Source organism: Ostrinia furnacalis, unplaced genomic scaffold (genome assembly GCF_004193835.3).
Source record: "Ostrinia furnacalis isolate ACB-3 unplaced genomic scaffold, ASM419383v2 OfSCF2077, whole genome shotgun sequence".
NCBI lineage: Eukaryota > Metazoa > Arthropoda > Insecta > Lepidoptera > Crambidae > Ostrinia > Ostrinia furnacalis.
The window spans coordinates 52,960-68,697 of NW_021132316.1; the positions used below are offsets into that span (position 1 = coordinate 52,960).

At 38.8% G+C, this 15,738-nt stretch overlaps 1 protein-coding gene across 4 annotated transcripts in view; it reads left to right on the forward strand.

Moving 5' to 3' along the window:
- Positions 1 to 10,390: 10,390 nt before the first annotated feature.
- The window catches only part of Stat92E (Signal transducer and transcription activator Stat92E), a 41,099-nt gene continuing 35,751 nt past the window's right edge, over positions 10,391 to 15,738 (forward strand). For all 4 annotated transcript variants that reach the window (XM_028307046.1, XM_028307047.1, XM_028307048.1 and 1 more), the window contains exons 1-3: positions 10,391 to 10,507; positions 13,054 to 13,163; positions 14,987 to 15,093. In XM_028307046.1, the coding sequence (XP_028162847.1) occupies positions 10,462 to 10,507; positions 13,054 to 13,163; positions 14,987 to 15,093 (263 nt within the window). In that variant the 5' untranslated portion in view covers positions 10,391 to 10,461. The remainder of the gene's footprint in view (positions 10,508 to 13,053; positions 13,164 to 14,986; positions 15,094 to 15,738) is intronic.

Consider the following 15,738-nt stretch of genomic DNA (forward strand, 5'->3'; position numbering starts at 1 on the left):
TCACTTTAATTTTGCCGTGCAAAATAGAATTTCAGAACCTTTTATAGTTATGCGGATTTAGGGCGAAGCCCTCATGTCTACCCGGCAACTTTACTTATTTTCGTTTGCCGTGGAATAAGGCGTTTGGGTTCTTTAACTCTTCAAAATTATGAGGATTTAGTTTAGGACGATGCCCTCATGTCTTTGAACCGCAAATACAAACGAGCGCGGTTGCTTGTCTCGAAATGTAATGATTTGAGTCCGATTCTCTTTGGGTAATCTCCTATCCCAGAGGGATGAGGGATAACATGACAGTTTAGAGCGATGCCCTAAGATCTCTCGACGTAAATAAAAATGAGCGAGGTTGCTCGGCTCGAAATGTAGTGATTTGAGTCCGGTTCTCTTTGGGTAATATCCTATCCCAGTGGGATGAGGGATAACATGAGGGTTTAGAGCGATGCCCTAAGACCTCTCGACGTAAATAAAAATGAGCGAGGTTGCTCGGCTCGAAATGTAATGATTTGAGTCTGATTCTCTTTGGGTAATTTCCTATCCCAGTGGGATGAGGGATAACAAGAGGGTTTGGACAAATGCCCTACTAAGACCTCTCAATGTAAATAAAAATGAGCGGCGTTGCCCGGCTCAATATGAGACTCCTTGAGTGTTTGAGTTTTCTCCTATCCCGGTGGGATGAGGGAGAAAAGGTTCTGGCTCCTGGTTTTTCCCTGTTTGCTCCAAGAGAACTTACCCTCGCTACAGGATTATGCTGCTGCGTTTTGGTTACACTGCCATCTAGCTTGCCGAGTAGCCAGTTTGATTTTTCCACTGCAGGTATTTAGCATAAGGCGAAATCTCAGATCGATCTGCGGAGCAGAGTTGCGATCGTATTGCTGCCGAAAAATTTTCCAGACGCCGCTAGCATCAAATAAACTGCGTATCAGGCTGAATAGACGATGTTCATCCTTCACCGTTTATTACACAGACTCACTGTTTATCTACACAGTAACAGCATAGCGTTTTCCTGAAATCATAGTTTAAGAAAACCACAAAGGTATTATTATACCTACGTACCGTATCCTAATAGGACAAACTGCACACTTCACTCTTGGGTTATAAGCCATGCGTTAGACTTCCATAATGGCGGTAGAATAGGTACGTCGGTACGCTACCCTACCTAGTGGAAGTTTTCATACTTTCCCCGGATGCATATTGATAAAGGTAGTTTACCGTTTATTTATTTTGTTGATTTATAAATCAACACAATCCGTCCGATGGAATTCGTATGTCTGAAATGGTATTGGTAAGTTGGTACTTACAGCTTATTGTAGCAAGCAATCACATCTTGCGACTATCACATTACACCACACCATCCTTTGATTTGACCTCTACGCCAACTCTTGCTCCTCTTCTGCACGTGGACATAATATTTCCTCTTTCCTTTTGAAAATAAAGACATCTAACGGAAAACCCTTAGGAACAAACACAGCTAAAAAGGAGTGTTATACCGTTAGGAATGAACATTGCTAAAAAGGAATATTAGTTTTAAAACACATCTAACGAAAACCGTTAGGCACAAACATTGCTAAAAAGGAATGTTAGTTTTAAAACACATCTAACGGAACACGCCGTCAGGTACGAACATTGCTAAGAAGAAAAGTTAGCTTAAAAACATATCTAACGAAAAACCGTTAGAAACAAACATTGCTAAAAAGTAATGTTACTTTTAAAACACGTCTAACGGAATACCGTTAGGTACAAGTATTACTAGAGAAGAAAGATAATTATTTAAAATTACACTGAGTTAGATTGAATGCAATCTACCCCCGAACGGTAACACCGTTGTAAAAATAAATTACACTGCGAAATAAGTAATCACAGTAATTTTTATAAGTTTTCAGCCAGTACATAATAATTTAGAAGTACTTACATTATGATGGTAATATTTTACCTGAATCACGTCACGACTAGTACCTGTGAGATGGGTCGCGAACTAGCGGAGCTAATTCTACGACCGTCTCGAACGGGAACTAAAACACCAATGGCGAGAATATCGAAACCTAGTTTCGAGCTACCGTTGGTGGCGCTAGTGTCGTTAATTGAGGCGTGCTTAGGCGGTGGGGGACCGGAGCGGAAGTCACGTGGGCAGATTATACGTCAAAACTAGTACTCAAACAGGAAAAGACAGACGCTAATCTCATTATAAAGGCTTCGAATAACGGTAAAGTACTGTTTAATAAAAATAAATAAATTTTATACCTTTCTTACTAACAATTTTATTTTAACAGACATGGGTTTTATTGTATGAGGCTGGGTTGAATTACTTTTACTTTAACTTCAACAAACTTCAAACACAACTTCAAACCTGTTAAACTCCATACAAAAAGTAAAAAGATTAGAATAACATGAAAAGAAAAATAGAAAGTTAAGTTTTGTTTATTATGCGCCACTACACATAAAAGTTCAACTAAAACTATAACATACTTTTTTCTTATGCCTTAGAGATATCGATTAAGACGCTGAAAGTATTTATGCTTAAAATAATTTGCCAAAATCTGCAACACTGCTTAATTTAATAAGATAATAAGAGCTGGGTTTCAAGACTTGTTGAATTAAGAAGGGTTGACTTTAATAATATGCCAATTTATAAACAAAATTAGAGTAACAAAAAATAATACAACATTTTCATATAATGTATTAGGTATTAGCCCTTCTTTTAAAATTCACGCATCATTTTAAATTCACAATAATTTGCATGATGATTACACTAAATCCAGCGGTACTAATTTTCCATTAGCCTTTCCTAAACAGAATGACCTGTTGACGATTGATTTTTTATTCATATAATTTTTATTTTCCCTTTCCCTTATAATATCTTAGGTGTGCTGCCATCGCATTCTTTCTTAGTTGTCTTCTCTTCCTTATGCTGGCGGCGGTGGTGGTGGCGGTGCTGTAAATCATGCGGACATTTAAAAAAACTGTTTCAAAATAGATCATTTCCTACTTATGGCACTTATCAACTCGGAAAGGGATCAACACAGTATCGCCTTTCGCCGCGCTGTCAACCGCGAGGCGGGTGTTTAGGTTCCTTCGTTCGTTCGTTTCAGTCAAATGACGTCCACTGCTGGACAAAGGCCTCCTCCAAGGTTTTCCACAATGAACGGTCCTGCGCTGCCCGCATCCAGGCTCTTCCCGCGACCTTCACCAGATCTTCCACCTGGTAGGAGGCCTGCCCACGCTACGTCTTCCAGCCCGTGGTCGCCACTCGAGAACTTTTCTGCCCCAACGGCCATCGTCTCTACAAGCTATGTGCCCCGCTCACTGCCACTTGATTTTAGCAATTCTGCGAGCTATGTCGGTCACTTTGGGTGTTTAGGTTACGGTGCGGATAAGTGTGCGTTGCAGTACGGAGTTTCACACAAAGAATACTGACCGCCTCGAGTTGATACTGTTACGATTCGTTTCCGGGTTAATTAGTGTGATTTGTCCTTTACCCTCAACAGGCCAGGTCCAATGATATAAGTCGTAAATATAGCGATAAAATAATGACATAATTATCTTTGTAAGTTTTTAAGTAAGTACGAAATTTATGTCCTGAATTTTGTTAAAGACACAGTTTAACCAAGAAAAGTGGATAATCATCGTTAAATTTCTTCGTCGGGGCAGAAAGGTTCTGAAATGGAGGCCGCGCACCGGAAAACGCAGCGTGGGACGTCCACCTACAAGGTGGACCGACGACATCGTAAAGGTAGCAGGGAAGCGCTGGACGATGGCCGCTACCAATCGATCAACATGGAAAGCATTGGGGGAGGCCTATGTTCAGCAGTGGACGTCCTATGGCTGAAATGATGATGATGATGATGATGAAATTTCTTCGTGTAAAACTCAAAAGAAAATTTTACAAAGCCTGAGAACATTACAAAATATGCCGATGCTATCAGTGAGGACGTGTGATGCTGCAAGGCTTCATTTAACTCATAGAAACCGCCTAGTGATGATCATAAACCAATCATAAAACCGAGGATAAGAGATCTGAGAGAGATTTAGAGATCCCAGGGTCAATTCTCAGCGCTGACAATTTTTTTTTTTACTCGCTTCGGTTTGTAAACCACCATACCACCATATCTAAGTTGCCTTAACAACCCTGTTAACAGCACTGTCGTTTTTCGACAGTTACATGTGAGATAACCAGTTCCTCTATGAACTTTGTGAGGATTCCGGGTTAAGAAGCTCGCTTCTACCTTCAGCCTGATCATCACTTCCCATCAGGTTAGATGCAGGCTTTGACTTCCTCGTTCGTTCGTTCGTTTCAGCCGAAAGACGTCCACTGCTGGACAAATGCCTCGCCCAAGGATTTCCACAAAGGCCGGTCCTGCGCCGCTCGAATCCAGGCACCTCCCGTACCTCTCAGGACTTCCTCGTAGTAGATAAAAAATACATTACGTGGGCAATCCTCTTCTGGTATGCAAGTTCCATCATCGTCCCTCGCAAAGCCATCGCTGCAAACGCAGCCGAACGACAACGACGTACATTCACAGTCTTGGTCTTCTGGGTCGTCGCAGTATTGATCACATTCTGAACAAGAGGAGAACTCTTCATTCTCATTAGTGCATGGATCTGAAAACAAAAATTACATACGTCAATAATTATTTTGATACTTATTCTAAAGGTATAAAATTCAAAATCCGTTAGGGAAATTTCTTGGTCCGTAGTAGTAGATTGATGTGCTATCACGGTTTATGTACGAGTAATACAGCCTGATGACAGACAGACAGCGAAGCCTTAGTAATGGGTTCAGTTTCCTTTGGTTATGGAACCCTAATAATAACAAATACCTAAGAGTGACAACGCAGCTACTGAAAACAAAACGCCCGTAAGGGCCACGAACAAAACTAACTTTGACATTGTCACTTTGAACAATAATCAAGCATTTTCAGCGATTACTCATTTTATAGTAAGCGTTATCACGAGTTTCAGTTAATGTTGAACCTATTAATTTTACAATTACTGCCATAACACGTATTACCAGTAGACTAGTATGCAGGAGGGTAGCGCATTTTCTTACATAACTTTTCAATTCCTATCATTGGAGGTCCGAAAATATTTCTCATACAATTTGATACCATAATGATCATTCTTCATAAAAAATTTAAAACCTACATATTTAAAAACATAATCATTGATATTCATAATATCACTAATCATACACTTAGCTTTTACTAATATTTGTTTTCATATATTTTTCTATACTAATGATCGAAACTCATAATCATTCGAATAAATAACTATCCCAACTAATATTATAAATGCGAAAGTAACTCTGTCTGTCTGTCTGTCTGTTACGCTTTCCCGCTTAAACCTCGCAACCGATTTTGATGAAATTTGGCATAGAGATAGTTTGAGTCCCGGGAAAGAACATAGGATAGTTTTTATCCCGGTTTTTGAAACAGGGACGCGCGCGATAAAGTTTTTCTGTGACAGACAAAATTCCACGCGGGCGAAGCCGCGGGCGGAAAGCTAGTAACATTCATAAATGTGATGAATCCTAATATTTGTTTTCATAAATTTATTACTTATAAGTGTATTTATCGGTATCCTTCCGTTTGGCCAAATTACTTTTCGCCAAATTTCACTTCGCAAACAACTTATCGCCAAAGTTTCATTTCCCAAATGAACTTTTAGCAACTGTACTTTTCGCAACTAATTCATTTGGTCAAATTATCATTTGGCAAAATTTTACTTGGCAAATGTTTATATGTATAGCAAATGTTTTATTGACACTACACATACTTACCCACCGTTACCCACAAAACAAAGCATAAGGCAGATGATCATGGTTTTCACAAGAATTTTATGTAAAACAAAGAGATTGCAGAAAATAGTATGGTTGCAGAAAGTAGGTATCGTAGAAAATAGTAGGTTAGGTTAGGTTAGAACAGTGACCCTTAACGCGCGAAGGCGAGCGAAGCGTGCCGCGGCAGCGGCCGCCGAGCGCTAGAATCACCTCTATTGTTTAATGAATCATTTGGAAATTTCGATAAAAAGAATTTAATATGAAAATTAATTTAGAACAAATTTTATATTATCTACCCACTAAACAAAATAATAACCACAAGCTAATTTGTAGTAGACAATTAAATTATTTTGTAAATATTTTATCGTAAAATATTTTTGCCAAATGAAAATTTGCGAAACGTTGTTTGCGATGTGATAATTTGGGAAACGTTTTTGGCCAAATATTAGTAATCCGTATTTATCCATATTATTGAAATTCTATATTCGTATTAAATCATATTTTAACATTAAATTAATTTGAAATGGTCCAAAACAGGCAATATTTTGTGCCACAAAACTAACGTGACAGAAACGAATCGCTGCAAAACCGACTCCACGTAGTCTTGTCTGCCCTACCCCTAGAGTGTAATTTAAAAGCCGGAGGCGCGGAGGGAGGGCAGCCCTCGCCCGCTGTAACGAGGCTCAGGCGCCCGGGTGAGCTGGAGCGGCTGAGGCTGGTCGCCGAGGCGCCGAAGGCGCCGATGGCGATCCAAAAAGCCGAAGCTGCGGAAGCAAGCGTGGGTGCCTGAGCCTCAGCCTGAGCCTCGTTACGCTAGGGCGGAAGGGCTGCACATCCCACAGCGCCGGAGACGAGGAGATACCAATGCATGCTGCATGCTTGCTTTCATGCTGCATGCTCTGCATGCTTATTTACTTTATTAAATTATATTTATGATTTTTTAAAGATACGAGTATGTCTACACTATAATATTATAAAGAGGAAAACTTTGTTTGTTTGTTTGTTTGTTTGTTTGTTTGTTTAGTTGTAATGGATAGGCTCAAAAACTACTGGACCGATTTTAAAAATTCTTTCACCATTCGAAAGCTACATAACTCACGAGTAACATAGGCTAAATTTTATTTTGGAAAAAAATAGGGTCCCGTAAAATATTTGGGATTTTCATAAGACGTGGAAAAGCGCCATCTATCGTCATTGGTTAAAATCTTCTTGCGCCTGACAAAAATTTTTGAGGTACGTAAATATTCATGAAGGCAAAGCTGTCAAACGCCATCTATCGACATCATTAGTAAATTAGTAACTAAATATTACATGTACTATATAATTAATAGTGTAGCGCTGTTCGTAAATAATATTGAAAATTTAATAAATAAAGATATTTTATGTAATTGAACCATTCACTGTATGTACCTATTTGAATCATTCACTGTGTTTAAACGAGCAAATCAAAGTGTTAATTACTGACTTTTTACAAACTTCCTTGCAAATTCTTACTATGTGCCGTTACCTACTGAGATGAATATTAGGGTACGGTTCAGCGGCGGACAAATGGGATGGGCGCGTAGGCGATTGTAGTTAAATAGGATAAGAATTACTTCGTTTTTATTTTCTGTATGTAATTTGTAAATTTTTTTGGTAGGGTCTTAATTTTTACCCGACTACGGCAAAGCAAAAGGAGGGTTATGAGTTTGACAGGCTATGTATGTATGTATGTATGTATGTATGTTCATGTGTTCCCTCGTAACTTCTAAACTACTTATCAGAATTCGACAAATGACATATCATTAGAAGCGTCTTAATTGTCCGCTGGTTATAGGCTATATGGGGTTTCACAAAATCGAATGTGGCGCCCTCTAGCGGACAAAACATACAGAGTAAAAAAATAAAGTTAAGATAAATATGTCGTGTTTGGTATCATTTGAAAGCGCTTTACTTGCACATTTCGAATATATATATATTACTAGCATTTGCTTGTGACTTTACCTGTATTCATGGGCTGATTGCATATAATTCAGATCTTTTCGTTCATAGCTTCTTTACTACTTATTAGTTCATCAATTTAACTTTTGTTAATACATATTATGCGCCACAAATACACTTTAACACCAAAATAGTACAAATAATAAAAAGTAAAAAAACTAAAACCCAACTACGACAAAAAACGACGCTGAAAAAGTATAAAACAAGATTTTCAGAATACTGAACTGAACGAAGTTGCCAATGTAGTTGCATAGTAATTTTCATGTTTGGAAAGGCGTAGTCACACGTTACTTAAACCTACCTACCTACCATAGCACTTTGACAACGTGTGACTGCGGTTTTCCAAACATGAAAATTACTATGCAACTACATTGGCAACTTCGTTCAGTTCAGTATTCTGAAAATCTTGTTTTATACTTTTTCAGCGTCGTTTTTTGTCGTAGTTGGGTTTTAGTTTTTTTACTTTTTAATAACTTAGGTTGGTAGGTACTTACTTATTTGATTTTAATGATAATTACTATAGGTACGTTGTTTCGTATGAGAATTGAAGATTTCAGTTGCAGTAGATGATGAGCAGAAAAAAAGACAGTTACAGGTTCAAAGGTTGTAATGCGTAGACCAAATAGTAATGATATGCATAAAATTCAAATTTTGACAGCGATACGTTTTTTAAAGTAGCCAATAAGAGCGCCGCTGAGTGAAGTCACTGCGTTCCGTTTTACGTGGGTTTTAGTTTGGCTTCAACATGCCCCCGGCCTTGGAAGCACCAGCTTCTAATGTGTATTCTCGTGGAACAGCGGGCAGATCTTGGTGAAGGCACGGCGTACCACTCCAGTTGCTGTTCGTATGTCTGCTACTCGAGATACTCCATCCTTGCCCGGAATGGTGGTGATGATGCGACCCAAGCTCCATTTCAAGGGGGGAGAATTGTCCTCCTTTATAACCACAAAAGTATTGGGTTGTAGGTCTGGCTTGTGTTCACTCCATTTTATCCGAGTCTGCAGCTCTGAGACATATTCTTTGGTCCATCGCGTCCAGAAATGTTGTCGAATCTGCTCCACTCTCTGGTATCGGGTGAGACGACTAGTTGGCTCTTCGGAGAGGTCGGTAAAAGCAGGCGCTGTCAGTGGACGACCAACCAGAAAATGCGACGGGCAAAGAGGTAAGAGATCGTGTGGATCNTAAGGTAATTAATTATCCTATATTAGGGTTCACAATAACAACAGTCCTGCAGCCGCGACGTGATTCGAACTTTCGAACTGGCCGATGACCACGCTGTGCTGTGAGTGCTAGTGCTACTAAGTAGGTAGAATAGAAAGAGAATGTTGAAATCCCCGACCGATTAGATACAGGCGGTTTTAGATATTTCAAGCAATACGCGTCAAGAAGAACGCATAGGGCATAGAGAAAAGTAATAATAGGGGCACAGATATGTTTCATAGGGGAATATAGAATTTATATTTTTTCATATAAAGCTTAAGTAGTGATATCTGTGCTATAGCCTGACCAGGAACATAAAAACCCTCGCCATCTAATGGTACTAATTTCTTTTAATGGCAACAGTAACTGAAAACTTCATTGACATGTCACCATGCATGTCAGTCTATTGTTGTCAAAGTGTAAACAAACTTTATTTTAAATGTGTGCAATTGATTTCGTGAATTAAATTGCTAAAATATTTTTATAGTCGTGAAAGAAAAGTGNGGAGCAGAATCACCGCAATAAAAAAATTGCGCAATATTTTGTTGCAATTTCTTACAAAACTTGCGCACAAAAAGCAAATCTAGTATGAAAATCATCAAACTTCTAATGCTCGTAACTCAGTTCAGACTGAGTTTAGAGGTATACATGCCATAGTAAGTTTGGTTTATTACACTATTTTGTAATCAAAAAACAAGGTTTGGTCGATGGCCGCGCGAAAAAAAAAGACGCCACTTTCCATACAAAATCTGGCATTGTCATTTGAACGCGGGCCCGCGCTCTTGTATTACTATGGCGGCCATATTAAATCAAAAATCAAAATCAAAAATATTTATTCAGTTTAGACCACAAGTGGCACTTATGAACGTCAATAGAAAATAATAAAAAAAGAAAAAGGTAGCCCTTATGGGGCACTTTACATGTCTCCTTATCTTTTGGGCCCTACCAGCGCTTCGAGACAAACATATGGCAAGTGCATTAGCATGACACACCGGACGCAGGGCGGTAGTAGCGCGTTGAAAGCGGTTTTCGAATATTTAAATTTTTGCCCGCGTTGCAACTGCTTTGAAACTGCGCTGCTTTCAGTGTCCCTCAGCCGCGCTGCAACTGACCCGCACTGCTTCTGACCCGCGTTTGGTCTGTGGAAGCCTTTAACCTAATCCTATAATCCTAACCTAACCTAACCTAAACTACGGCCAACGAGAAGCGATACCAAATGTAAACAAACCCAATGTCATGGGTGAACCCGTCTGACTTTGACATATTTTGGCGGGAGAACGAGACATTACGACAAATACACAAGATGGGAAGAGACAGAATATAATAATATTGTCAACTCGACAGTCGTATCGACCTTTTGTATCGCTGCTAGTTGGCCGTACTTTTGGCTTAGTATTCTAATATGGACCTTAACTAACTGCATATAACGTCGGCAGTTGATCACCGGTCTGCAAACGGTCCGCCAGAAGGTCAACTTGGTCAGCGACGAGATCCGCAACCTGCAGACCAACATGGAGTCTTTCTCCATACAGTACCACGAGTGCATCAAGAACAAGGGTCAGTACTACCACAGAATAATAATAAGTACTACGTACAGAAGTTTTACTTCGCGAAGGTATTTAAAAAAATGTATGCTCAATGTCATTAACAATATGGTGTAATTTAGCCTGTCTCAAGAGTCAAGCACCATTTTGTTGACAAACGTCAGTGATCGGCACTGCGCCGAAGCTATAGGGCTGACTTCGGTAAAATGATGTGACGTGAGGTGCCAAACTGCGGAAAATGGAGGTACTGGCTGTTGGACTTTAATAAGTGATTATCCTGAACAAATCCATAACAGAAAACCTTACAGAAAAAGTTTTTGTAGGTTTTTTCTTGATTTGATGAAAAGCATATTTTTTATTCCCGCTACTCTTCCCGCGGGTGTCGTAAGAGGCGACTTAGGGACTACACATCAAACAGAGAATGGGCAGCAGCGCTCTCTGAAAAACATCAATCTTTTAAACTGCGATCTCCAACCCGCCTGCCAAGCGTGGAGATTATGGCAAAACCCTCCACTATAGTGGAGGAGGCTCATAGTCCAGCAGTGGACTGTAAAGGGCTGTTGATGATGATGATATTTTTTATAGGGTAAGAGTCCCTATCTATCTAAGTAAAAATATTTTAAATGCATAAAATTAGTATTTTCATGTCGTTTTTCTCAGAGAAATAGCTAATAGTCTTTATTTTAATCTAATTCGACATATCTAATAATTTTCTAGTATTCAGCACCCTACTCTTATACTGAATTGGCTATAAGCTACTATACCGCAAAATAACTGTCCCCAATGTTATTGGGCGTAAATCAATATAAAAATCGAATAATACAATTATTTTTAAATATTAGAGAGCAATATTAGGGGATATGCCATATAAAACAATTCAGCCTAAGGATTAGATGGGCACAAGTATAAGTAATACCCAAAATCACAACAACATAAATAGTAAAATAAAGGCCTAACTTTGAAATATTTTTTTAAACAATTTTTTTAAATACTCATAATCAATATTTTCAAAAATGTCTTATGTCAAATTATATAACAGATACCAGTGATGAAGTATGCTTAATTTGAAAGTTGTAGCTGATAAAATAAAGATTTTAGAGCCAATTATGTAAAAAACCGCGATCCGCCGATTGGTTTTTTGGCTTTTCCCAAAAAATTGAATTTTGGAATTGTGCCCATTCATTATTAAGGGTGCGATATAGAAATATCTTATTTACCGTTATAAATTTTTGATGTAAAATCCCGTGAAGTGATAATTATAAATTCAAATTCAAAATTATTTATTGTGAAACATAGGTGTTTACAGATAAAAATATAACATGATAGTCTCACTATGTTTCGCCTGGTTGGCATACAATAATATAAGTGACTAGCGGCCGCCCGCGACTTCGTACGCGTGAATCTCGTTTTACCCCCCCTTCATCTATCTTACGCGGTTCAGATTTATTCATACAAATGTTTTTTCCCGCTTACTCCCGTTCCCGTGGGAATTTTGCAATATCCTGTTGTAACTAAGCTTAAAGTTTACTAAGGTACCTGCATGCCAAATTCCAAGCGTCTACCTTACGCGATTTAGATTTTTTCATACAAATGGTTTTTCCCGCTAACTCCCGTTCCCGTGGAAATTTTGCAATATCCTGTTATAACTAAGCTTTTTAAGTTTACTAAGGTACCTGCATGCCAAATTTCAAGCGTCTACCTTACGCGGTTTAGATTTTTTCATACAAATGGTTTTTCCCGCTAACTCCCGTTCCCGTGGGAATTTTGCAATATCCTGTTGTAACTAAGCTTTAAGTTTACTAAGGTACCTGCATGCCAAATTTCAAGCGTCTAACTGAAGCGGTTTAGATTTTTCATACAAAAGGATTTTCCCGCTAATTCCCGTTCCCGCGGGAATTTCTAAGTATCCTATAACCTGCCCAGGAGTATGAAGAATAATTGTACCAAGTTTCGTTAAAATCCGTCGAGTAGTTTTTGTTTCTATAAGGAACATACAGACAGACAGACAGACAGACAGACGGACAGACAGACAGACAAAAATTTTACTGATTGCATTTTTGGCTTCAGTATCGATCACTAATCACCCCCTGATAGTTATTTCGAAAATATATTTCATGTACAGAATTGACCTCTCTACAGATTTATTATAAGTATAGATAAATAAATAAATTAATAAATGTCATTTTGTGACGAGCATGAGGTGGAAATGATGCTTACGCCGGGAGCAGCAAACACTGCGTTAACGATCTCGGCGATAAGCTTAAGTCCGGCTATTTGTTTCGTCTCGATGGGTCACTTGCACGCAAAGAATGTCACAGTTGGTTTTGCGGCAAAGGTTAGACAGAATCTCTGATTTGTCCTGTGAGAACCCTTCAATATTAATCGAGACTGCACTCGGGAGGATTTGATGAGTGCTACTGACAACGCCACTCAGGTGGCGGAGTTTTGGGCTGACACTGTGTAGGTTTGTTGTCGACACGAAAGGAAGAAGAATTAATAAATAAAGTAATAAATGCAACATAATAGTTTAAAATATTTATTTATGTTTGTCCCCCTTAGGGCACATTACATACCTTCAACAAGCGGGCCCCATGACGACGGAGCGCCGCGACTTGGAGGCATGTCTGCGCATCCAAATCGAAGAGATGGAACGGAAGCTCAACGTGCTGGTAAGTGGGCTTTATGACGGTCCCCGTGGGCCCCGTTTAATTTATAGCGGTCCCCGTGGGCCCCTTTTATTTATAGCGGTCCCCGTGGGTACCTTTTGTCTATAGTGGTATCCATGTATGTCTTAAGAGATGGGGACCTTCATATATAAGTGGTCCCTAAGAGGCTTTTCACTTCTAAGAAGTCCCCATAGGGCTCTTTAATTTATAACGGTCTCGATATTTTTTTTAAAGATTATTATTGATTATTATTATTCGATAAGCCCCTTCATTTTTTAGGACCCAATGGGCTTTGTAGTCCGTAGCTGTCCCCATGTACTGCTTTAGTTTGTAACGGTCCCCTTGGTTGCCTTAGATGGGATGGGGACCTTCATTTCTAAATGGTCTCCGTAGGCCCCCTTTGTTCGCAGTGGTCCCCATGAGTTCCTTTTGTTTATAGGGGTCTCCATGGTTGCTTTAGATGAGATGGGGCCCTAAATTCCAAGTTATCTCCATGGGGCCCTAATTTTTATAGCTGTCCCCGTAGGCCCTTTTGTTTATAGTGGCTTCCATAGTTGCATAGATAGGATGGGGCCTTTCATTTCTAGTGGTTTCTGTAAGCCCCGTTTATTCATAGTGGTCCCCATGAAACTTTTTGGATGGGGCCCTTCACTCCTAAGTGGGCCCATAGGGCTCTGTTATTTATAGCAGTTTCCTTTTTTCATAGGCCCTTACGTTCGTAGCTGTCCCCATTGGACTGTCCCCTATTGACATGGCTCTTTCCAATACACGGTGTTGATTTCAATACACGCCATATTTAGGGAGTTGATTAAGTAAGTTTTGAAAAAAATTTAAAACGAACTTTAACTTTAGTTAGTCAAAGAAAAATACCTATTTACACTACCTACTTTACGTGGCTTCCTTCAGTAGGCTATCCGACATGATAAGTGAGCGATCAGCTTAGCTCAATGGTGCCGCAGTGTAAACTATTACAAGTCATAATAACTCTGGAACTCTCTGCCTGAAGAGACCAGGCAAGCGTCTAGTAAGTTTTCTTTTAAAAAATCTGTCCATAATCACTTCCTCCAAATGATCTCATCTTCATGAATTGTAATTTCAGTTTAACTCAATCATCTTTTTTATGTATGTATTTATTTATTATATATTTTATATATTATTTATGTATGTAGCATATTATTATTTGTTTTTGTTTTTCTTTCCTGCACTAGAAGTACCGCCAAACAAATTTCTTTTCTGCTCAACCCAAAGGTAAACTGGTCGAGAATGCTTTAGTGCATTAAGTTCGCCTTATGTACAAATTTATTTTGGCATAAAAGTTTAAATAAATAAATAAATAAATAATAGATCACACACACAGGTGGGGCTCGCTCGCCTTCGTGAGTTGCATAAGAACTAAGCTCAAGAACTGTATTGTTTGTTGTAGTGGTTGTAATTTTTTTAAATATTGCATGAGTAGATATAGTATAGTGTAGTAATTAGCAGGAAACACAATGAATGCTCGGGCTGGGTGGCGCCATCTTGCTGTAACTTTAATAATCTTTAAAAATCTATTAAATTCCATACAAAAAACACCTAGTTACTGCTATGGTAACGGTTGAAGTAGGCTGGTGCAACTGAGCCCGAAAAACTAAGGACGAGAACTATTGCCGACAAACTGTAATGCAGTTTGGCAAGTGTATCTTTATATTTGATGTGTATCCTTTTGTGAACAATAAATAAAAAAAAAAAATCACCTAAATAAATATGGTGAGGATTGAAATCAACACCCTGTATATTCCCACCACAATTTAAACCTTATCCCCTCATCATAAGGTCTATTTTCACAGGTGGCCCAGATCAACCAATCGCAGCTGGAACTAGCGGACCACATGAAAGAGAATATCGCGGCATTGAGACAGCTACAGAGCCAAGTCCTGGATGAGGAGCTCATCAAGTGAGTTTCAACCTTATACACCACTACATTTTTATCTCCGAAAAAATTTTAAAAGGTTATGTAGAAATGTGTGAAAAATATAGAGTAAAAAAAAAATTTTTTTTTTCTTAAGTTTTTTTTTTTATTAAATTTTCTTTAGTTCGTATTTTACGCGTCACAGCTGGGCCACTCCGAGTAGTCGTACGCGCTCGCACATTGTCCCGATCTGTCTGTCTCGCTCACGCCTCGACCACGCTTCCAGTGTTATTATTACTTACTTAGCTAACTTAGACCATTTTAATGCAACATTTCAAGTAATTTTGAGTTCTAATAAGTGTTACATAATCTTACGTAAATAGTGCTAGCGACGCGTGTGTCCATAAATTACCAATTTTGGGAGGAAATTTTGAGTAACTTTATTTAACTTTTTTTTTTTGCATAAATAGGATTATCAATAACTCATTACCCAGAATTTTTTTTCGGTGATAAGAATTTTGTGGTGTATACTGGTGTTAAGGACTATATTAGAACAAAGGCGACATCTGCTGGTGAAGTGAGTTTGGACCTTATGTACTGATGTTAAAGACCACATTAGAATAGCAGACAATAGGGCGAGACAGGTGTTAGAAGAAAGATAGAACTCAGCATTTATAGATCTTTTCATCC